The 24,529-nt window shown below is 40.1% G+C and overlaps 1 protein-coding gene across 3 annotated transcripts in view; it reads left to right on the forward strand.

Moving 5' to 3' along the window:
• The window catches only part of DHX57 (DExH-box helicase 57), a 74,307-nt gene that overhangs the window by 28,600 nt on the left and 21,178 nt on the right, over window positions 1–24,529 (forward strand). For all 3 annotated transcript variants that reach the window (XM_021087593.1, XM_021087592.1, XM_021087594.1), the window contains exons 11-15: window positions 1,590–1,644; window positions 3,026–3,231; window positions 19,589–19,705; window positions 23,155–23,251; window positions 24,287–24,460. In XM_021087593.1, the coding sequence (XP_020943252.1) occupies window positions 1,590–1,644; window positions 3,026–3,231; window positions 19,589–19,705; window positions 23,155–23,251; window positions 24,287–24,460 (649 nt within the window). The remainder of the gene's footprint in view (window positions 1–1,589; window positions 1,645–3,025; window positions 3,232–19,588; window positions 19,706–23,154; window positions 23,252–24,286; window positions 24,461–24,529) is intronic.

A 24,529-nucleotide genomic window follows, 5' to 3' on the forward strand; every position in this document is an offset into this window, starting at 1 on the left:
CCTCTTTCTGGAGAAAATGATTAGATTATAACAAATAAAATCATAACCAGATAATAAAATTAATAAAGAGGTAATATTATATTCATTTACTGGGATGTTTTAATATATATGCTTTTTTAAAAGTCTAGGTTGTTAGGATTTCTGGTATTCCCTTGTGTTTAACATCAGAATACATCAGAATATGAGTTTATAATAGTAATCTATCATAAAGAGAGAAGTTGTGTCTTTGTATAGTTAAATATATAGTTATATCTGTTCATTGCTAGATTCTGCTAAATTTCTGGGTATTAGTCCACTCTGGGTGTAAGTGAAGCTGAATATTCTGTGTCTTCTTTTGTTACTTGAAGTTTCACTGTGGGATTAATTTATCACTTTGGGCTTTGGTTTAACCTTTTGTAACTGATTGCTAAAGGAACAATTTGGAGAAGTTATCACTGTGATGCAGCGGGTTAAGGATCCAGTGTTGTCTCTATAGTGGCTTGGGTCACTGCTGGGATGTGGATTCAATTCCTGGCCTAGCATAGTGGGTTAAGGATCTGGTGTTGCCATAGCTGTGGTGTAGGTTGCGCCTGCGGCTCAGATTTGATCCCTAGCCTGGGAACTTTCAGATGCTGTGGGTGCAGCCAAAACAATAAATAAAGGGACAATTTGGAAACACTGACTGATGAATAAAAATAAAAGTACCATTTGTTCTTATTATAGAGCTTATTAACAATAGATTTCAGGAAGAAATTGTATGCTTGACTAGAATACAATTGTTGATGTTTTAAAGGTTCCCTGTGAGGGGGTGGGGTGGAAAAGGTATAACAGATTTTTTTTTTTGCTTTATAGGGCTGTACCCGCAGCATATGAAGATTCCCAGGCTAGGGGTCCAGTTGGAGCTGTAGCCGCTGGCCTATGCCAGAGCCACAGTAATGTGGGATCCAAGCTGCGTCTGTGACCTACACCACAGCTCATGGCAACACTGGACCCCTAACCCACTGAGCAAGGCCAGGGATCAAATCTGAAACCTCATCGTTCCTAGTCAGATTCGTTAACCACTGAGCCATGACGGGAACTCCTCCCAGATTTTTTTTTAAAAAGAGGTTAAAGGAGTTCCCAATGAGGCCCAGGAAAAATGAATCCGACTAGTAACTATGAGATTGTGGGTTCAATCCCTGGCCTTGCTCAGTGGGTTAAGGATCCGGCATTGCTGTGAGCTGTGGTGTAGGTCGCAGATGCAGCTCAGATCCTGTGTGGCTGTGGCTGTGGTGTAGGCCAGCAGCTGTAGCCCCGATTGGACCCCTAGCCTGGGAACCTCCATATGCTGCAGGTCAGCCCCAAAAAGAAAAAAAAAAAAAAAAAAAAGGTTAAAAAAAGTCTTATTAGCAAATGATCGTCCAGCTATACTTTTCTGTTTTATTTACTAACCTGAATCTATCCCTTCAAATTTCTATCATCGAAAGCTTTTTTTGGATACTTTTAAGACCACAGAATAAATAGTACCTTTTTGTGCTAAGCTTTGTTTTAAGAGAATTTTACGTACACAAACAATCTCAAGATGAACAGGTATTCTGAGACTTTTCAGTTTTATTTTCTTGTTTTTCTAGGTCGTACATTTCCTGTTGATCAATATTTTCTGGAAGATGCAATTGCTGTGACAAGGTAAAGAAGGCATTAATTAAGGCTTGGTAGAAGTCCTTAAAAACAGAATTATTATTTTATCTTATGTGCCTGGACACTAATAACCGTATTAGTTTTCTGTCTAATTTTTTTTTTTTTTTTTAGGGCCGCACCCAAGGCATATGGAAGTTCCCAGGCTAGGGGTCAAATCAGAGCTGCAGTTGCCAGTCTACACCACAGCCACAGCAACTCCAGATCCAAGTCATGTCTGTAACCTACATCACAGCTCATGGCAACACTGGATCCTTATCCCACTGAGCAAGGCCAGTGCTCGAACCTGCATCCTCATGAATACTATTCAGATTAGTTTCTGCTGAGCCATGACCAGAACTCCAGCCACAACAGGAACTCCTCTGATTTTTCTGTATGGACATTTTGTTTTCCCCTTTCAGTGAATATTTGTTATATAAATTATCTAATTTCACAGGCTGTGTTATATATTAAGAGTAATGACTCTGGAACCCCTGCTCTAAACTTTGGGTGATAACGATGTATGGATGTCAGTTCATCAGTTGTATGTGCCTGGCATATAGCAAATGCTTTATATATGTTAGCTATTATTATCATTATTCTACCTTCAAAGAGTTTGTAGTTTATATGAGTGTTAAGATGTCTGTATACGTTCAGTATTGGGTAGGAAATAGTAATGTCTATTGGATACCAAGAGATTTTCTCCCCTTCGAAAGCTCTTCTTCCTCTTCCTGTGCTTTGACCTTGAAGATTCCTCAAGGCTTTGTCTTTGTTTCATCTCACTGTTAAACTCTGCTGTGGCTCTCTCAGACTTATATGATTTCAGCTGTCACCTCTGTGCTGGGAACACTCAGATCAGCATCTCCATTCCTGACCTCTGAGCTCCAGAATGAAAACACCTTTGATGTCTCACATGTTAAACTCAACCAGAATTATTTTCCTTTTCACTGCTTCTTCTATTCCTAATAAGCCCCCTCCTAATTCTCTATTTATTTAATGATACAATATTCTCAAGCTGAAAACCCCAAAACAGTGGCTCTCAAACTTTAGTGTGCAGTAAGCATACTTAGGGAGCATGTTAAAATTATTGTTTTGTGGGTCCTGTCCCACTTACGTGGAATACGAATCTGGAGAAATCATCTTTCAGCTAGTTTGCTCATCTTTTTTCTCTCAATTTTCCAAACTGACTGCCTCCAGAATTATTTTTAAACAGAACCAAAAGCATTCCAGTGCACTCTCCACCAACAATCCTGGTCTGGTGGAAGAATAGCACATGAATTGGGCAGAAACAGAGCAATATTCTGCTGAATGAGCATGTAAAATAGGTGACTATTTTCATTCCTTCCCAGCAGACCCACATCCACACACACATTCCTTCGTCTCCCTTCCCCAGGTACGTGTTACAGGATGGGAGCCCGTACGCGCGCTCCACGAAGCAGATGTCAAAGGAAAAGCTCAGGGCGAGGCGCAACCGAACCGCCTTTGAGGAGGTGGAGGAGGACCTGAGGCTCTCCCTGCACCTTCAGGATCAGGACTCTGTCAAAGACGCGCTGCCTGATCAGCAGTTAGATTTTAAGCAGCTCCTGGCCCGCTATAAAGGTAACCTGCTTCCTGGGGGAATATCACTGTTATGACAAAGATAACTAGCTTTTCTCCCTTCATGATCCAGAAGAGGAAAAATGTGGCTCTTAAAGTTAATGTGTCTTTAATTCATCAGAACAATCTTAGAAAAAAATAACAGTTCCAACATATTTTAGATTGAAAGTGTTTTTTATTTATCAGTGGTTTTTTTTCTGATTATAAAAGAAATGTGTTCATTATAGAAAAATTGGGAGGTAGTAAAATATAAAGTATATTCTTGAGTATTTTATAAGTTTGTATTTCAGTATTATAAGTTTGTAAGACTACCATGAACTCTCATATATCCTTTACGCTGATTTACAAATTTTTAAAAAATGTTTTATTAAAATATAGTTGATTAAGTGTTCCTTCAACTTCTGCTATATAGCACAGTGACCCAGCCATGTATGTGTGTGTGTGTGTGTGTACACACACACACACACACACATACATTTTGTGGGGGGGGACTTTTGTCTTTTTAGGGCCACACCCTCGGCATATGGAAGTTTCCAGGCTAGGGGTCAAATCAGAACCGTAGCTGCTGGCCTACACCACAGCCACAGCAACGCAGGATCCAAGCTGCATCTGTGACCTACACCACAGGCCATGGCAACACTGGATTCTTAACCCACTGCTCGATGCCTGGGATCAAACCCGAGCCTCATGGGTACTAGTTGGGTTCGTTAACCACTGAACCACGAAGGGAAATCCTCTTTTTTTTTTTTCATACGCTCCTTAATATTGTTCTAACCTAAGAGACTGTGCAGAGTTGCCTGTGTTGTAACAGTAGGACCCCATTATCCATACCTTCTGTGCCCACTTTCTGGAGAGTTTTTATCAGAAATGGGTGTTAAATTTTGTCAAAAGCTTTTTCTGCATCTATTGAGATGATCATATGGTTTTTATTTTTCAGTTTGTTGATGTGGTGTATCGCATGATAGATTTCCAGATATTGAAGAATTCTTGCATCCCTGGGATAAATCCCACTTAGTCATGGTGTATGATCTTTTTTTTTTTTTTTCAGTTTTTTTAATTTTTTATTTTTCCACTGTACAGCAAGGGGATCAAGTTATCCTTACATGTATACATTACAGTTACATTTTTTCCTCACCCTTTGTTCTATTGCAACATGAGTATCTAGACAAAGTTCTCAATGCTATTCAGCAGGATCTCCTTGTAAATCTATTCTAAGTTGTGTCTGATAAGCCCAAGCTCCTGATCCCTCCCACTCCCTCCCCCTCCCATCAGGCATCCACAAGTCTTTTCTCCAAGTCCATGATTTTCATTTCTGAGGAGATGTTCATTTGTGCTGGATATTAGATTCCAGTTATAAGTGATATCATATGGTATTTGTCTTTGTCTTTCTGGCTCATTTCACTCAGTATGAGAGTCTCTAGTTCCATCCATGTTGCTGCAAATGGCATTATGTCATTCTTTTTATGGCTGAGTAGTATTCCATTGTGTATATATACCACATCTTCCGAATCCGATCATCTGTCGATGGACATTTGGGTTGTTTCCACGTCCTGGCTATTGTGAATAGTGCTGCAATGAACATGCGGGTGCATGTGTCTCTTTTAAGTAGAGCTTTGTCCGGATAGATGCCCAAGAGTGGGATTGCGGGGTCATATGGAAGTTCTATGTATAGATTTCTAAGGTATCTCCAAACTGTTCTCCATAGTGGCTGTACCAGTTTACATTCCCACCAACAGTGCAGGAGGGTTCCCTTTTCTCCACAGCCCCTCCAGCACTTGTTATTTGTGGATTTATTAATGATGGCCATTCTGACTGGTGTGAGGTGGTATCTCATGGTAGTTTTGATTTGCATTTCTCTTATAATCAGCGATGTTGAGCATTTTTTCATGTGTTTGCTGGCCATCTGTATATCTTCTTTGGAGAAATGTCTGTTCAGGTCTTTTGCCCATTTTTCCATTGATTGATTGGTTTTTTTGCTGTTGAGTTGTATATGTTGCTTATATATTCTAGAGATTAAGCCCTGGTTGGTTGCATCATTTGAAACTATTTTCTCCCATTCTGTAAGTTGTCTTTTTGTTATCTTTTTGGTTTCCTTTGCTGTGCAAAAGCTTTTCAGTTTGATGAGGTCCCATGGGTTTATTTTTGCTCTAATTTCTATTGCTTTGGGAGACTGACCTGAGAAAATATTCATGATGTTGATGTCAGAGAGGGTTTTGCCTATGTTTTCTTCTAGGAGTTTGATGGTGCCCTGTTTTATATTTAAGTCTTTAAGCCATTTTGAGTTTATTTTTGTGCATGGTGTGAGGGTATGTTCTAGTGTCATTGCTTTGCATGCAGCTGTCCAGGTTTCCCAGCAATGCTTGCTGAATAGACTTTCTTTTTTCTTTTTTTTTTTTTTTTTTTGTCTTTTTGTCTTTTGTTGTTGTTGTTGTTGTTGTTGCTATTTCTTGGTCCGCTCCCATGGCATATGGAGGTTCCCAGGCTAGGGGTTGAATCGGAGCTGTAGCCACCGGCCTACGCCAGAGGCACAGCAACGCAGGATCCGAGCCGCGTCTGCAACCTACACCACAGCTCACGGCAATGCCGGATCGTTAACCCACTGAGCAAGGGCAGGGACTGAACCGCAACCTCATGGTTCCTAGTCGGATTCGTTAACCACTGCGCCACGACGGGAACTCCTGAATAGACTTTCTTTTTCCCATTTTATGTTCTTGCCTCCCTTGTCAAAGATTAATTGACCATAGGTGTCAGGGTTTATTTCTGGATTCTCTATTCTGTTCCATTGGTCTGTCTGTCTGTTTTGATACCAGTACCACACTGTTTTGATGACTGTGGCTTTGTAGTATTTCTTGAAGTCTGGGAGAGTTATGCCTCCTGCTTGGTTTTTGTTTCTCAGGATTGCTTTGGCGATTCTGGGTCTTTTGTGGTTCCATATAAATGTTTGGATTGTTTGTTCTAGTTCTGTGAAGAATGTCATGGGTAATTTGATAGGGATTGCATTGAATCTGTAGATTGCTTTGGGCCATATGGCCATTTTTACAATATTGATTTTTCCAATCCATTTCTTTACATCTTCTTTGATTTCTTTGATTAAGGTTTTATAGTTCTCAGCATATAGGTCCTTTACCTCCTTGGTCAGGTGTATTCTGAGGTATTTGATTTTGTGAGGTGCAATTTTAAAAGGTATCGTATTTTTGTATTCCTTTTCTAATATTTCATTGCTGGTATACAGAAATGCAACTGACTTCTGAATGTTAATCTTATATCCTGCTACTTTGCTGAATTTATTAATCAGTTCAAGTAGTTTTGGGGTTGAGTCCTTAGGGTTTTCTATGTAACCATACAGTGACAGTTTTATCTCTTCTCTTCCTATATGGATGCCTTTTATTTCTCTTGTTTGTCTAATTGCTGTGGCTAGGACTTCCAAAACTATGTTGAAGAGCAGTGGTGAGAGTGGGCATCCCTGTCTTGTTCCAGATTTGAGTGAGAAGGCTTTCAGTTTTTCCCCATTGAGTATTATATTTGCTGTGGGTTTATCATAAATGGCTTTGATTATATTCAGGAATGTTCCCTCTATACCCACTTTGGCGAGGGTCTTGATCATGAATGGATGTTGGACTTTGTCAAATGCTTTTTCTGCATCTATTGAGATGATCATATGATTTCTGACTTTTTTTTTGTTAATGTGGTGTATGATGCTGATTGATTTGCGTATGTTGAACCATCCTTGTGAACCTGGGATGAACCCAACCTGGTCATGGTATATAATTTTTTTGATATGTTGTTGGATTTGGTTGGCTAAGATTTTGTTGAGAATTTTTGCATCTATATTCATCAATGATATTGGCTGATAGTTTTCTTTTTTGGTGGTATCTCTGTCTGGTTTTGGAACGAGGGTGATGGTGGCATCATAGAATGTCTTTGGGAGTATTCCTTCTTCTTCAACCTTTTGAAAGAGTTTAAGGAGGATGGGCACCAATTCCTCTTTATATGTTTGATAGAATTCACCTGTGAAGCCATCCGGTCCTGGACTTTTATTTGTAGGGAGTGATTTTATGACCTCTTCAATTTCATTTCTAGTGATCGGTCTGTTCAGTTGGTCTGTTTCTTCTTGATTCAGTTTTGGCAGGCTGTAAGATTCTAGAAAATTGTCCATTTCTTCCAGATTGTCAAACTTGTTGCCGTATAGTTGTTCATAGTATTCTCTTATGATTTTTCGTATTTCTGCAGTATCCGTTGTGATTTCTCCCTTTTCATTTATAATTTTGGTTATTTGGGTTCTTTCTCTCCTCTTTTTAGTGAGTCTGGCCAGGGGTTTGTCAGTTTTGTTTACCTTTTCAAAGAACCAGCTCTTGGTTTTATTAATTTTCTCTATTGTTTTTTGAGTCTCTATTTTATTGATTTCTTCTTTGATCTTTATAATTTCCTTCCTTCTGCTGACTTTAGGACTTTTTTGTTCTTCTTTTTCTAATTCATTTAGGTGGAGGGTTAAGTTGTCAATTTGGGGTCTTTCTTCTTTTTTGAGAAAGGCCTGTATTGCTATAAATTTCCCTCTGAGCACTGCTTTCGCAGCATCCCATAGATTTTGAGAGGTTGTGTCTTCATTATCATTTGTTTCAAGGTAGTTTTTAATTTCTTTCTTGATTTCCTCATTGACCCATTGGTTTTTTAGTAGCATGTTGTTTAGTCTCCATGTAGTAGGTTTTTTCTCTTTGCTTTTCCCATGGTTGATTTCTAATTTCATGCCATTGTGGTCAGAGAAGATACTTGAGATAATTTATATGCTCCTAAATTTTTTTTTTTTTTTTTTTTTTTTTTTGTCTTTTTGCCTTTTCTAGGGCTGCACCTGTGGCATATGGAGGTTCCCAGGCTAGGAGTCTAATCAGAGTCGCAACCGATGGCCTACGCCACAGGCACAGCAACGCAGGATCCGAGCTGCATCTGCAACCTACACCACAGCTCACAGCAATGCCGGGTCCTTAACCCACTGAGCAAGGCCAGGGACCGAACCCGCAACCTCATGGTTCTCAGTCGGATTCGTTAACCACTGCGCCACAATGGGAACTCCTATGCTCCTAAATTTATTGAGGTTAGCTTTGTGTCCCAGTATGTGGTCAATTCTTGAGAATGTTCCATGAGCATTTGAGAAGAATGTGTATTCTGATTTTTTTGGATGTAGTGTCCTGAAGATATCAATTAAGTCTAACTTTTCTATTGTTTCCTTTAGGATCTCTGTTGCTTTATTGGTTTTCTGTCTAGAGGATCTGTCCATTGATGTGAGGGGCGTATTAAGGTCTCCTACTATGATTGTATTCTCATCAATATCTCCCTTTATGTCTGTTAATATTTGTTGTATGTATCTGGGTGCTCCTATATTTGGGGCATATGTGTTGACGATAGTAACATCCTCTCCTTGGATGGATCCCTTCATCATTAAGTAGTGTCCTTCTTTGTCTTTCTTTATGTCTTTTGTTTTAAAGTCTATTTTGTCTGATATGAGCATTGCAACTCCTGCTTTTCTGTCATGTCTATTGGCGTGAAATATTCCCCCCCTCTTTCACTTTCAATCTATATGTATCTTTTGTCCTAAGGTGAGTTTCTTGTAGGCAGTATATTGAAGGTTTTTGCCTTTTTATCCACTCAGCCACTCTGTGTCTTTTGATTGGGGCATTCAGTCCATTGACATTTAAGGTGATAATTGATAGATGATTATTTATTGCCATTTTGAACCTCGTATTCCAGTTGATTCTATGGTTCTCCATTCTTCCTTTCTTTTTTTTGGTTGGATGGTCTCCTGTTATTATCTGCTTGAGTGTATTTTTTTTTTCATTTTTTGCAAATGCAATATTTGGTTTTGGCTTGTGGTTGCCCTGTTTTTTAAATATGCTAACCCCTTCCCATAATTGTGTGTTTTAGCCTGATGGTCCTGTAAGTTCAAACACTTCATTACTATATTAAAATTAAGAGAAACATATAAACAAACAAACAAAAAGGGTTATTTATTTCCTAACATCCCTTGCCCACATTTTATGGTTTTGATGACTCTTTTTTATTTTTTTCTTTTTAATTTTATTTTGTTTGAAGCATGTTCATGATTAAATCTGTATGCTGGCTTATTTGAGTGACTGCTCTCTGATTGCGGTTTCAGTTCTTGATTGGCTTTTCAGTACTCCAACTTACTGCTACACTCTTCTCTGCATCTGGTGATTCCTCCAGTTAGTTTGATCTTTCCCCCGAGTAGGTGACTTTCCAGAGTGCGGAATCCCTTTCTCCTCCTCAGTTCCCTTTTGGGAGCGCCCATCCCACTCGGATTCACCTTCTCTCACTCTCCTCTTTTTTCCCATTCTGCCCAGTAATGTCACGAACTTCTTGCCGTTATTGGAGTTTAGGTTCCTCTGCCAGCGATTGGTTGCTGTTCTGTGTGAGTCATTTATTCTGTAGATGTGCTTTTTTTGTTGTGTTTGTGGGAGAGGGCGAGCGTGTCCCCCTACTCCTCCACCATCTTGTCCTCCACTCTGTATGATCTTTTTAATATATATTTGGATGCAGTTTGCTAATATTTTGTTTAGGATTTTTGCATCTATGTTTATCAGTGATGTTGGCCTATAATTTTCTTTTTTTGTGGTATCTTTTTCTGGTTTTGGTATCAGGGTGATGGTGGCTTCATAGATGAACTTGGGAGTGTTCCTTCCTCTGCAGTTTTTTGGAAGAGTTTCAGAAGAGGTGTTAACTCTTCCCTGAATGTTTGATAGAATTCACCTGTGAGGCCATCAGGTCGTGGACTTCTGTTTTTTGGAAGTTTTTTAATCACATTTTCAGTTTCAGTGCTCGTGACTGGTCTGTTCATCTTTTCTATCTCATCTTAGTTTAGTCTCGGAAGGTTGTACTTTTCTAAGAATTTGTCCATTTTTTCTAGGTTGTCCATTTTATTGACACATAGCTGCTTATAGCAGTCTCTTAGGATCCTTTGTATTTTTGTGATGTCTGTTGTAACTTCTCCTTTTTCATTTCTAATTTTATTCATTTGAACCTTCTCCCTTTTTTTCTTGATAAGTCTGGTTAAAGGTTATCAATTTTGTTGATCTTTTGAAAGAACCAGCTTTTGGTTTCATTGATCTTCTTTATTGTTTTTTTGTCTCTATGTCATTAATTTCTGCTCTAATCTCTATGATTTCTTTCCTTCTACTAATTTTGGACTTTGTTCTTCCTTCTCTGGATGTTTAAGGTGTAAGTTTGGTTATTTGAGTCTTTTCTTCTTTCCTGAGATAAGATTGTATTGCTATAAACTTCCCTCTCAGAACTGCTTTTGTGGTGTCCCATAGGTTTTGGATTGTTGTATCTTCATTGTCCTTTGTCTCTAAGTATCTTTTGATTTCCTCTTTGATTTCTTTCAGTGATCTCGTGGTTGTTTAGTTACGTATTGTTTAGTTTCCAGGAGTTTGTGTTTTTTGCTGTTTTTTTTTGTTGTTGTTTTTTGTTTTTTGTTTTTTTCTTGTAGTCTATTTCTAGTCTCATAGCATTGTGGTCAGAGAAAATATTTGAAATAATTTCAATTTTTTCAAAATTTACCAAGGCTTGTTCTTTGGCCCAAGATGTGATCTATCCTGGAGAATGTTCCATGTGCACTTGAGAAGGAATGTATATTGTATTGCTTTGGGATGGAAAGTTCTATAAATATCAGTTGTCTATCTGCTCTAGTGTTCCATTTAAGGCCTGTGTTTCCTTGTTGATTTTCTGTCTGGACGATCTGTCCACTGGTGTAAGTAGAGTGTTAAAGTCCCTCACCACTCTTGTGTTGCTGTCGATTTCTCCTTTTACGGCTGTTAGCAGTTGCCTTATATATTGTGTTGCTCCTATGTTGGGTGCATATATATTTACAATTGTTGTATCTTCTTCTCAGATTGATCATTATGTAATGTCCTTTGTCTCTTGTGACCTTCTTTATTTTAAAATCTATTTTGAGAGTTTCTGTTGTGGCTCAGTGGTAGCAACTCCAACTAGTATCCATGAGGATGCAGGTTCAATCCCTGGCCTTGCTCAGTGGGTTAAAGATCCACCTATGAGATGTGGTGTAGCTTGCAGATTCGCCTCGGATCTGGTGTTGCTGTGGCTGTGGCCTAGGCCAGCAGCTATAGCTCTGATTTGACCCCTAGTCTGGTAACTTCCATATGCCATGGGTATAGCCCTAAAAAGGCCAAAAAAAAAAAAATCTATTTTGTCTGATATGATTATTGCTAACCACTTTTCTCTTATTTCCATTTGCATGTAATACTTTCTTTCATCTCCTCACTTTTAAGTCCATACGTATCCTTAGATCTGAAGTGGAGCTCTTGTAAACAGCATGTATATGGGTCTTGTTTTTGTATCCATTCAGCCAATGTATGTCTTTTAGTTGGAGCATTTAATCTATTTACATTCAATTTGATTATGAATAAGTATGTACTTATTGCCATTTTCTTAATTTTGGATTGTTATTTTGGGTCTTAGTTCTTCCCTTCCTTCCTCTTTTGTTGTCTTCTTTTGTGATTTGCTGACCATCTTTAGTGTTATGTTTGGATTGTTTTTTCTTTTTTATGTGTGTGTCCGTTATAGTTTTTTGATTTGTGGTTCCTGCTGTATTTTGATATAGCCATTTATATGTGTGCAGAATTGTTTCTGGTTGCTGGTCTCTTAATTTCAAATGCATTTTCAGTGTTCTGCATTTGTTCTCTCCTCATGCTTGCTAGTTTTGATATCATATTTGTCAGTGGGTGAATTCCTGCTTTTATGTTATCTTTGCCTTTACCAGTGAGCTTTTTCATTTGTAATTTTGTTTCTAATTGTGGCTTTTACTTTTCTGCTTAGAGAAGCTGCTTTAGTAGTTGTTGTAGAGCTGGTTTGAATGTCCTGAATTCTCTTAGCTTTTGTTTGTCTGAAAAGTTTTTGATCTCTCTATCAGATCTGAATGAGAGCTTTGCTGGGTAGAGTTCTTGGTTCTAGGTTCCTCCTCTTCATCACTTCAAATAGATCTTGCCACTCCCTTCTGGTGTGTAGTTTCTGCTGAAAAATCAGTTTTTATCCTTATGGGGATTCCCTTGTATGTTATTTGTTGCTTTTCCCTTGCGGCTTTTAGTATTTTTTCCTTTTATTTAATTTTTGTTAATTTGATTAGTATGTGCCTCACTGTGTTTCTCCTTGGGTTTATCCTAGTATGGGTTTCTGTGTGCTTCCTCAGCTTAAGTGTTTCCTTTCCTATATATTGGGGAAATTTTTGGCTATAATCTCTTCAAATATTTTCTCTGACCCTTTCTCTTCTCCCTCTGGAACCCCTATGATGTGAATGCTGGTGTGTTTAATGTTGTCCCAGAGGTCTCTTAGACTCTCCTCAGTTCTTTTCGTTCTTTTTTCTTTACTCTTTTTGGTGGCAGTGATTTCCACCACTCTGTCTTCCACCTCATTTATTCATTCTTCTGCTTCAGTTATTCTGCTATTGATTCCTTCTAGTGTATTTTTCATTTCAGATATTGTGCTAGCCGTCTAGTTTGCTTGCTTTTTATATTTTCTACCTCTTTATTAAACATTTCCTTTAACATCTCAATTTATGTCTCCATTTTTTTCCCAATATCTTGGATCATCTTTACAATCAACACTTGAATTCTTTTTCAGGTAGATTGCCTATCTCCTCATCATTTAGTTGTTTTTGTATGTTTTTGTCTTGTTCCTTTGTCTGAAAGCTACTTCTTTGTTGTCTCATAATGTCTCCTCTTCTGTTTATCATCCCCTTGACAGCAGGTATGTAGATACAGTCCTGGAGTTCTCAGGAGTCATAGCAGTTCACATGTAACCAGAGCAAGTGATGGGAGTAGCAGTATCACTCTACCTCTCCTGGAACTGGGTGGCTGTTAGGGGTGGGGTCTATTAGGAAAGTGGCAATGATTCACAGTTCACAGGATTGCTTTTGTAGAATGCTGGGGCAGCAGTGGCTTCTGTGACCCCTGCTACTAACATGTAGCTCTCAGGATTTTCCTGTAGCTGGTAATGTCAGCAGCTGCTCCTTTGCCAGGGAGCTCTCTGTAGCTGTGGGGGCAGGCATCATTCTGCATTCACTCTCCTCATTTGGCCACTCTAGGGATTTCTCTCTCTGTAGCCCCAAGTGAGCAGCTGTGCCCAACCTGTTGCTAACAGGCTCTCTCTGTAGCTGCAGGATGTGCACTTCTGGCAGTTCCCCCCGCCCCCCCGGCTTCTGGCAGGAGTGCTCTCTATAACTGCCATGGATTAGAATGTGGACAAATGGGCCTCCCAGTTGTGCATTTCCTGGTCAGGTAGTTTGCAGCTAACTCCCTTCAGAGAACGTGCACTGGCGGCCCTCTCACAACTCCCCTGGTGTGAAACAGATGCTGCTAGTGCAAGAGCCACCAGCAGGAGCTGAGGAGCTTATGTTGTTTCCCCAGGTTATTACTCCTGTTTTGCGTTCTCCATAGCCCTAAGGGCGGGGCTGCTCCCCAGCTGTTGCTAGGCAACCTCTGGGGCTAAGTGACTCCTAGGGCTGAAGCAGTGTCCTGCAGCCTGAGAGCGAGTGCTGGGAACAAGGCTCTGGCAATGGATCCCGCCCATTCCCTCCAGTCCCCCCAAACAATGGCACCTAGCCTCTTAGCCCAGCTGGGTTGCCTCAGCTTTCACCCTCAGGTGTTGTCTCCCTATACTCTAGTCCCTCCAGGCTGTTTCTGTGTGGCCAACCTCAGTTTTTTCCCCGCATAGCCAGCCCCAGCTCTCTCTTCGAGGCTGATATCTAAGGCCAGAATTTTATTTATTTTTTTTTATTTTTATTTATTTATTTATTTATTTATTTTGTCTTTTGTCTTTTGTTGTTGTTGTTGTTGCTATTTCTTGGGCCGCTCCCGCGGCATATGGAGGTGCCCAGGCTAGGGGTCGAATCGGAGCTGTAGCCACCGGCCTACGCCAGAGCCACAGCAACGCAGGATCTGAGCCGCGTCTGCAACCTACACCACAGCTCACGGCAACGCCGGATCGTTAACCCACTGAGCAAGGGCAGGGACCGAACCCGCAACCTCATGGTTCCTAGTCAGATTCGTTAACCACTGCGCCACGACGGGAACTCCTAAGTCCAGAATTTTAGTTCCCAACACTTGCTGGCACTGCCATTTGGCTGTCAGTTGCCGTAGTACTGACCGCTTGTGGAGGACTGTTTGTGTTTTAACTGCTTCACACCGATTGCTGTGTTCTCCTCCAGAACTCTAAAGCTCCTCCTCTGTCCTGGCTGACCTCTTCGCTGGTGGGGGTACTTCCCAGGGTGCAAGCGCTTTTCCTCTTTCCAGGTCCCATCTTGCTTCTTTTCTCTTGTTTCTTCTTTCTTTTGTCCTATACAGTTTCCTGAAGTTTTTCATGCACTATCATAATACTGAGGTCTTTTGTCAGTGCTTAGCAAATTTTCTGTGCAAGTATTTCCACATGTAGGTGCATTCTCAATGAATTTGTGGGAGTAGGTAAGTCTCACATCCTACTACTCTGCTATCTTCCTCCAGACCCCACAAATTGTTAATGTTTTGCTTCATTTCCTTTATTATTTGCTTTGTATGCATGTATATACTTTTTCCCTGAATCTTTTGAGGGTAAATAACAGATATGATGCTTTTTATTTTTTTATTTTATTTATTTATTTATTTATTTTTTCATCTTTTTACCTTTTCTAGGGCCTCTTCCCACGGCATATAGAGGTTCCCAGGCTAGGGGTTAAATCAGAGCTATAGCCGCTGGCCTACACCACAGCCACAGCAACTCGGGATCTGAGCCGCATCTGCAACCTACACCACAGCTAATGGCAACGTGGGATCCTTAACCCATTGAGCAAGGCCAGGGGTCGAACCCTCAACCTCCTGATTCCTAGTCAGATTTGTTAACCACTGTGCCACAACAGGAACTCCATGATGCTCTTTAACCTCTAATATTTCAGTAAGTATTTTCTACAAACAAGGATATCCTACATAACAACAGGACATCATCAAAATGAAAATGTTTAACACTGACACAATACTGCTATTTAATCCACAGTCTATATTTCTAATTTTGTCAATTATTTCAATAACGTCCTTTATTGCTATTTTTTAAGTGGTCTAAGATCCAACCATGATTACTTACTACATTCAGTCATTATTGTGTCTTTAGTCTCTTTTGATCTGGAAATATTTGCCAGCCTTTATTTTTCTTTTAAGATTTACATTTTTAAAGAGTTTGGACCAATTATTCTGTAGAATGCCCCTCCATTTGGGTTTGTCTAATTTAGTTCCCACATGATTAATTTTACATTATGCATTTTTGGTTAGAAAACCACAGAAACAATGTTGAGTCCTTCCCAGTGCATCATTATCAGGCAGCACCTGATGTTGGTTTGTCCCATTATTGGCGGTATTGACTTTTTTTTTTTGGCTGTACCTGCAACATGCAACAGTTCCTCGGGCAAGGATTAAACTCAAGCCACAGCAGTGACAACCCCAGATCCTTAACCCGCTGAACTACCAGGGAACTCTTAGATTATTTGGTTAAGATGATGACTACATTTCTCCTCTGTGAAGTTACTGTTTATTCCCTTCGCGGTTAATAAGTCAGTTGTGGAGAGAGATTTGAGACTATTTAAATGTCCCCCACCCCCCAAAAAAAAAGAAAAAAAGGAGTTCTCCGGTAGCTCAGTGGGTTAAGGATACAGCATTACCACTATTGTGGCTCTGGTTACTGCTGTGGTTCAGCTACAGTCCCTGGCCTGGAAGCTTACTCATGCCATGGATGTGGCCAAAAAGAAAAAAGAAATAAATACCCTGTAATATCCTCGGAATTTCACCCATTAGTTTTAGCATTTACTGCCCCTTGAAAATAACATCTTTTTTTAGGGTCTGCCCTAAAAAATGCCAAGCATTTTTATGCATGTGGATAGGTGCTCCCTCCTCCCATGCCCAACCCCACCCAGCTTTATTCCATGATAGCCTTTCATACATTCAGTGGGGTTCTACTTTTGCTTTCTTCCTAAAGCCTGGGCAGTTCTCAGCTGCCCTTCTTGCTCTCTTTTCCTTGGACTGCCACCCCAGGTCCTCTTAGCCCTTCCAAAAATAAAAAGTGTTTGCCTTTCAAGGAGTTAGAATCTCTAACCCCTGTTACTACTTCTACAGCAGAAAAGGCAAATGAAATTTTTTTTTTTTTTTTTTTTTTTTTGCTTCTTCCGCTGAAGTCTCAGTCCTGCATGGAGGATGGTAATCATCAAGGAATTCAGGTATTAGCCATTTGTTCTGCTATTTGGGAAGGTATGCTCCCAAACATTATCTGACTTAATCTTCCAACATCCTGAGAAGTAAGGTTAAGAGCATAGACTTTTATCTTACTGACCTGGGTTCAGCTCCCCAGGCCCTCATAAAATCAGTTACATTCAAGTTTTTTTCTTTACTGTACCTGATTCCTTATCTATAAAATAGGATTATTTAGGAGATTAAATAAGACAATACAAGTCCACAGCATAATGCCTGGCTTTTAAGTGTAGATTTGTGATTCTCATTAAAATGTCTGACTCAAAAGTTTGTGTTCTTTCTATACATCATACCAGCTGACAATTCCTATTTCCCTCATTCTATGAAATAATTCAACAGGAAAATCTCTTTGGTTTCTCTTTTGAAATTACAGAGTTTCTTTTAAGAATTATGACTATATCTAAGCCATAGGCTTTCTAATTTCAAGCACAGAGCTGCCCAAGTTCAGAAAACACCTCTGAGAACTCTTTTCTGAGGATTTGAGTTTGGGAAACCTGGCTTCGCCACTGGCTTCTGAATGACACTGGGCTGATCACTTAGCATCTCCAAGTCTCCCTTTCCCTGTAAAACAAAGACTTCAGTTGATTCAATTCTGTCTTCACTTTTATGAAATTAAATGACGTTCCCTAGCTCAATTTTTTTATTTTTATTTCTTCTATTATGGTTGATTTATAGTGTTCTCTCAATTCCTAGCTCAAGTTTTAAAACTTTTTCTAGTTAAAAAGAATAGTAGGAACTCCCACTGTGGTGCAGCAGGATCGGTAGCATCTTGGGGGTGCTGGGACATGGGTTCGATCCCCAGCCCAGCACAGTGGGTTGAGGATCCGGCATTGACTACAGCTATGGCTTAGTTCATAGCTGTGACTTAGATCTGATCCCTGGCCTGGGAGCTCCATATGCCTCGGGCAGCCAAAAAATAAAAATAAAAAAATAAAAGAATCAGTTCTTTTAAAAATGTAATTAGTAAAAACCTGCCAAGCTAAAAAAAATTTTTTTTAATGATTTTCATTTCTCTTTTTTTTCAGTTAGCCGATTCTGTCTTCTTTTTGAAAAGTCTGGCTATTTGGAATCTTGGTAAATAAAAATGACTCCTGCCCTGCCTTCCACGCCCACACCCAACCATAGCCTTGCTTACATAGCCTTTTTCTTCCTTCCTTTCATTTTTTTTTACCAACATAGGTTCACTCTGCCAGAACAACATTGCTTAGAAACTGCTTTTCCGCATCTTCAACCTTTTCAGTATAGCATAGGAAGCTTCCCTTACTTGATACCAACTGCAGTTATTTTGCTCCAGTTACACTCTGTTTCAGATGATGAGCCACTAGAAAGACTTCGAAGGAAAGGGCAGCCATCTTTGGAAAGACAGTCTCCCCAAGCACATGCTGTTTATTTTTAAAAGAGCTGAGGCTGGGAGTTCCCGTCATGGCTCAGTGGTTAACGAACTGACTAGGAACCGTGAGGTTGCAGGTTCCATCCCTGGCCTCACTCAGTGGGTTAAGGATCTGATGTTGCCATGAGCTGTGGTGTAGGTCACAGGTGCAGCTCAGATCCAGCGTTGCTGTGGCTCTGGCATAGGCCGGTGGCTACAGCTCCAATTAGACCTCTAGCCTGGGAAGCTCCATATGCCGAAAGTGCGGCCCTAGAAAAGACAAAAAGAGGGGGCAGGGCCCTGAGGCTTATAGCACAACCAAGGAACTGTATCTTTTACTAGATTTCAGATGAATTAGAAGATTGTAAGGAGTTTCCATCGTGGCTTTGCGGAAATGAATCTGACTAATATCCATGAGGATGCAGGTTTGATCCCTGGCCTCGCTTAAGTGGGTTAAGGATCCAGCATTGCTGTGAGCTTCGGTGTAGGTTGCAGACGCGGCTGAGATCTGGTGTGGCTGTGGCCATCGGCTACAGCTCCAATTTGACCCCTAGCCTGGGAACCTCAGTATACCATGGGTGTGGCTCTTAAAAAGACAAAAAAAAAAAAAAAAAAAAAGATTGTATACCCTTACCTGAGGGAATATGCATAGACATCAGGGGTGTTGGTAAAGCCATTAAAATCACTTTTCAGGGAAGAGTCATAATTTTTATGATTTTCTCAAAGGAACCTAAGGATTAAAAGTCACTGTTGGAGTTCCCGTCGTGGCACAGTGGTTAACGAATCTGACTAGGAACCATGAGGTTGCGGGTTCAATTCCCTGCCCTTGCTCAGTGGGTTAATGATCTGGCGTTGCCGTGAGCTGTGGTGTAGGCTGGCAGCTACAGCTATGATTAGACCCCTAGCCAGGGAAACTCCATATGTCACGGGAGCGGCCCAAGAAATGGCAAAAAAAAAAAAAAAAAAAAAAAAAAAGTTACTGTTGTAAAGATGCTGCCAAAAGCTGTGGTCTCTCTGCATTGATTTTCATAGTTACTATTACCTGGACTTTCACTGAACCTCATTCATAAGTTATTTGAATCCAGAAGGGGTTTCTAAAAAATATTTGACTTCAAATCTTGTTTCTAGAACTTAAAGTGTCAATGAATGTGTGAAAGATACAGATGTGGAAGGACAGAGGAAAGTTAAAAGTTGTCTCACTGGGCCTTTCCATCAAGGATGGGTGTCTGCTCTTTGGTTCACTGTTCAAGCATAAAGTACTTCTAGTGAGCCTATATTTTCTGAGAGACTGAAGGAAAAAAGTTCATCTCAATACATTAAATATGAACACCTGGGGGAGGGGGGAGTTTTCGTTTTTGTCTCTTTTTACTTTTAGGGCTGCACCTGTGGCATATGGAAGTTCTCAGGCTAAGGGTCAAATTGGAGCTGCAGCTGCTGGCTACACCACAGCCACAGCAATGCCAGATCCAAGCCAAGTCTGCGACCTACACCGCAGCTCATGGCAACGCTGGATCCTTAACTCACCGAGCGAGGCCAGGGATTGAGCCCGCATCTTCATGGATCCTCATCGTGTTCATTACTGCTGAGCCACAACAGGAACTCCTGGGTGTCTGTTATTAAATCAAATCAAGACTCTCATCTAGTTCCCGGGCATATTTTCTTGAATAAGGTATAATCATCTTTGATTTTTACCTTCTTTCAGGGGTCAGCAAATCGGTCATCAAAACAATGTCCATCATGGATTTTGAAAAGGTTAATCTTGAATTGATCGAGGCCTTATTAGAGTGGATTGTGGACGGAAAGCACTCCTACCCTCCAGGTAACTGCAGCCAGTCATCATTTATGGATGAGATGGGAAGGGATCCTCCTTCCTGAGATGGTGGGGACTGTGGGGACAGCCTCCCTTCCTGGAGCCCTTGCCCCCACCCCCCGCCTTTTCACTCCCAGTTGTAGGTATAGGTGCTTATTGGGGTTTTTAGGGGGAAATTCTACCTTTTACTTTTTGAGGAAATTTTACCCACTGAGCCATATGTTATGTTATGTTAGCAATACAAAGTCCACAAGGAAGAAAACTGAAAAGAATGCCCAGGTGTCCACGTATTCAACACTCGGTTCTGGCTAAATGAGAGTCTGGTGATGAATGTCTGAATCACATGAAGACTCTGCACGTGGAGTTCACAGGGTGGTGGGATTGGGAGAGTCTGGTGAACTTCTCTGTTCTGCTACTCCAGAGCTCTTAACCTTGGATAAAGTCCTTGTCCTTTCCATGCCTCAGGTTCTTTGCTTGTGAAACAACGACAGTAATAAATCCTCTATTTTGAGGATTAGAAGAAACCGTATATAAAGTACTTAGCACCATCCTGGCATAGAGTTAATGCCCAGTATACACTGCCCCTGACAATGATATTATAGTTGTTCTGTGTATTTGTCATCATCATTGTTATCACTGTTAGTACTACTGTTAGGTTCCTGAGCAACCCCTGCCTTCCCCTTACTCACTGTCTTCCTGTCCCAGAGGCCTTTTCCCCTCACTTGCAGTCTTTTATCCCCAGAATGAATGCCCCAGATCTTCTCCTAACTGAACCCTTCACATCACGTCTTCTCTGACTACCCTATCTGTTGTCTTAACCCCACCCTGCCCCACCCCACACTCTAACATAACATTCAAAAATGGCTTTCATTTTCATTATAGCACTTAATACTATCCAAAATTTTAGTTCTGCTGCTGACGGTCTCCTTCAATAGAGTGTGAGCTTTTTAAGAATAAGGGTTTCTTGTGCACCACTATATTCCTTAGACCCTAGAACAGTGCCTGGAGTATTTAGAGATGGAGTAAGTGTTTGTTTGCATGAATAGATGCAGCCAGTATTGGGTGATCATTAAGTGGAATCATAGATCAGAAAATTATGTTATGCGCTCAAGAGAAATGGGAATGACTGCCCTCTTCTGCTTAGATTTTAATCATTATGTGGTCTTTTTAAAGAAACATATGAGCCACATATTGAAGTGCTTTGTTTCCTATTCCTTGGCAAGTAGCCAGTGTTGGCTAATACATCATCACTGATTGAATGTCTCATTTCATCCCAAAGGAAAATACTATTGATTGAAAAAAATCAAGTGTAATAGCAAAAAAGAAATGTTACCTGAATTCAAAGCACAGTAACTGTAGTGATTAGGCGCTTGATGATGTATTTGTGAATATCAACGGTATCTCTGATCCAGATGTTCCATAATGCTGTGGGGCAGCCAAGGAAGAAAAAAAAATTGCCAAGCCATGAGAGCAGATCACATCAGAAGGCACGTAAAAATACAGACAAATGTTTTTCCATCCATATATTTTACTTTTTTTTTTTTTTTTTTTTTTTGCTTTTTAGGGCTGCACCTGCAGCATATGGAGGTTCCAGGCAGGGGTCAAATCAGAGCTACAGCTGCTGGCCCACACCACAGCCACAGCCACAGCCACATCAGATCCAAGCCGCGTCTGCAACCTACATCACAACTCACGGAAATGCCAGATCCTTAACCCCTGTGTTACTGAGTCACCCTAATGGTACTGATCATCCTCTTAATGGGTGGTTACAAGGATTTTTTTTTTTTTTTTTTTGTTGTTGTTGTTGTTGTTGTTGTTGCTGTTGTTGCTATTTCTTGGGCTGCTCCCGCGGCATATGGAGGTTCCCAGGCTAGGGGTTGAATCGGAGCTGTAGCCACCGGCCTACGCCAGAGGCACAGCAACGCAGGATCCGAGCCACGTCTGTAACCTATACCACAGCTCACGGCAACGCCGGATCGTTAACCCACTGAGCAAGGCCAGGGACCGAACCCGCAACCTCATGGTTCCTAGTCGGATTCGTTAACCACTGCGCCACGACGGGAACTCCTTTTTTTTTTTTTTATTTTTTTTTTTTTTGGTTACAAGGATTTCATGAGATAATGTATGTACACATTCATTGTAAACTGTGAAGTATTAAAATCAGCCCTGAAAGATATGTTGGGAGTTCTCTGATGGCCCAGCGGGATTAGGCCCCTGTGTTATCACCACTGTGGCTCTGGTTGCTGCTGTGTGGCACAGGTTCGAACCCTGGCCCAGGAACTTTCACATTCTGCTCATGTGGCAAAAAGAAAAAAATTCAAAAACAAAACAAAGAGAGAGAAAGAGAGAGGATGTGAAATAAATGTTGCAACTCTCACTTAAAAAAAAAGGAAAGGTATCTTTTGTCCTTCTTCAGATTTCAATTTTTTTTCTTTTCTTTCTTAGCTGCCCCACAGCATTATGGAGTTTCTGGGCCAGGGATCAGATCCAAGCCTCAGTTGTGACCTGTGCCATGGCTGCAGCAATGCCAAATCCTTTAACCCCCTATCCCAGGCTAGGGGTCAAACCTGCATCCTGGCACTGCAGAGACTGCCACCGATCCCATTGGCCAAAGCAGGAACTCCTCAGAGTTCAATTTTTTATAATATAATTTAGTTTCCTTATTTATTTAGTGGGGAGAATAATTGTGATAAATAATTGGTCATGAATTCCTTGTGGGCAGATCTTTCTTTTGTGTACCTAGCACAGAGCTGACAAAGACTCCCAATATTTGTGGGATTAAAGGAGGGTCTAGTGAGAACTATGTCAATTTCCTCCCTGAATCAAGCACAAAAGGAGGTGGCTATCGCTGAGTGACTGCTCTTGGCACAAAAATATACTGTAATCAGTTATCATTGATTATTTTCTTTAACATAAAATTTTAAAGACCACAAACCATTATTATGGCATGGTTAGTTAATGTACTGCCTTTTCAATACATAGATGAATTTGATTTAACACACATATCTCTTTGGCTGGCCAATTATAGTTTCTTTTTCTCATTTCCAATAAAATGTTTATGACTTTATTTACTAATAGAAGAGTTTTCCTGACTTATAAGATTAGAAGGATCCCTTTCTACAGAAACAGAATGTAACTGGCCAGCACACTGAAGAAGTATGTTTAAAGAGCTTTGCTAATGATTCTCATATGACATGAGGCATTATATTTTTCTACACATCACATTTTTTTCTGTTGTAGAAATATGTAATTCCTCACTCATTTCAGATATTAAGTCAGAACATATATTTGAAGAGTTTCCTATCTATTTAATTCCCTGGGAATTTTGCAAAAAAGGAAAATTGACAGTAAAAAAAAATAACAAATTATTACATTATTAATTTTTCATTTAAAATTATAACCTTTATTAGTTTTTTTCTTTTTTGCATCTATCAGATTGATTCTTTTTATATACCCAGGTGCTATACTTGTATTTTTACCGGGACTAGCGGAAATCAAAATGCTTTATGAACAGCTGCAGTCTAATTCTCTTTTTAACAACAGACGTAGTAATCGGTAAGTTAATTGCTTTCTATATCTTTAATCATCTGTTTCAGTTATATAAGTAACTAGAAAGGTCTCTTTGATGGTCAGCACTCTCTTTAAACCCTGGTGTCACCCCTCATGAATATGTTTGTTTATGCCAGCTAGGACCAGCCTAAGCACTTTGTTCCACGAAATCAACCATTTCCATCCCATTTAAAAAAAAAAAAAAAAAAAGTTTCTCTTTACATAGTGTGGTGACTCAGCAAAATTACACATGTGCAGTTAACCTTGGAACAACACGGGTTTCACCTGCACAGGTCCATTTATACACAGATGCTTTTCAGTGGTAAATACTATAGTATTACATAGGCCATGGATGCAGAACCACAGATACACAGGGCCACATTCACAAAGGGCTGACTATACATTGCACATGGATTTTTGACTGCACAGAGGATTGGCCCTCCCTAATCCCCATATTGTTTGAGGGTCAGTTAATTTCAGTTTCCAAATACAGGGGATTGGAGAAGCCAGTGTTAATAACAGAGAAATGTTATCATTTCAAGAGAAATAATTTCCAATGGTTCCTATACCAGTAGTAAAACACACTGAGTATGTCTTCATATCTAAAGGGATAACTACGTGGCAGGTGAATTACCCTCTAGAAATTTAAGAATGAAGTTTCTTAGCATACATAATTTCTCTCTTCTTTCTTTGGATTTAAAGGTAGAAAAAAAAAAAAAAAAAGATTCTTTGCTGGCTCGTGTGCTCCAGGCTTGTTACTTGTAGAGTATCAACTATTTAGTCTTCTTGATTATTTACCACTGAATTACACTCTAGTTTTTCCCAAGCTGATGCAGGTTTTTTAGTTCATAGAACTGAGTAAATATTTTGTGAGGGTTGGAAAGAACCTTCCCATTTAGCAGACCTGGGCTTTGAGAACAGGTTGTGGAAAAGCTGCTGCTTTGGGGAGTCATATTGTTAATTTTAATAGATATTCATGCATTACAACCCAATTTCAGTGTTTTGTGCTAGAACACTAAATGTGTTTTTATTTTCTTTCAGATGTGTTGTTCACCCACTTCATTCATCTTTATCCAGTGAAGAGCAGCAGGCTGTGTTTGTAAAACCTCCTGTGGGTGTAACTAAGATTATAATTTCCACCAACATTGCTGAGACATCCATAACCATCGATGATGTCGTCTATGTCATCGATTCTGGGAAAATGAAAGAAAAGAGGTATTCTCTTTTGGTGACTTAAGAGAGGGGCTAAAGATGCCCCTTTGATGCAACACAGCTATTAAAGGC

This window comes from Sus scrofa, chromosome 3 (assembly GCF_000003025.6).
Source record: "Sus scrofa isolate TJ Tabasco breed Duroc chromosome 3, Sscrofa11.1, whole genome shotgun sequence".
Taxonomy (NCBI): domain Eukaryota; kingdom Metazoa; phylum Chordata; class Mammalia; order Artiodactyla; family Suidae; genus Sus; species Sus scrofa.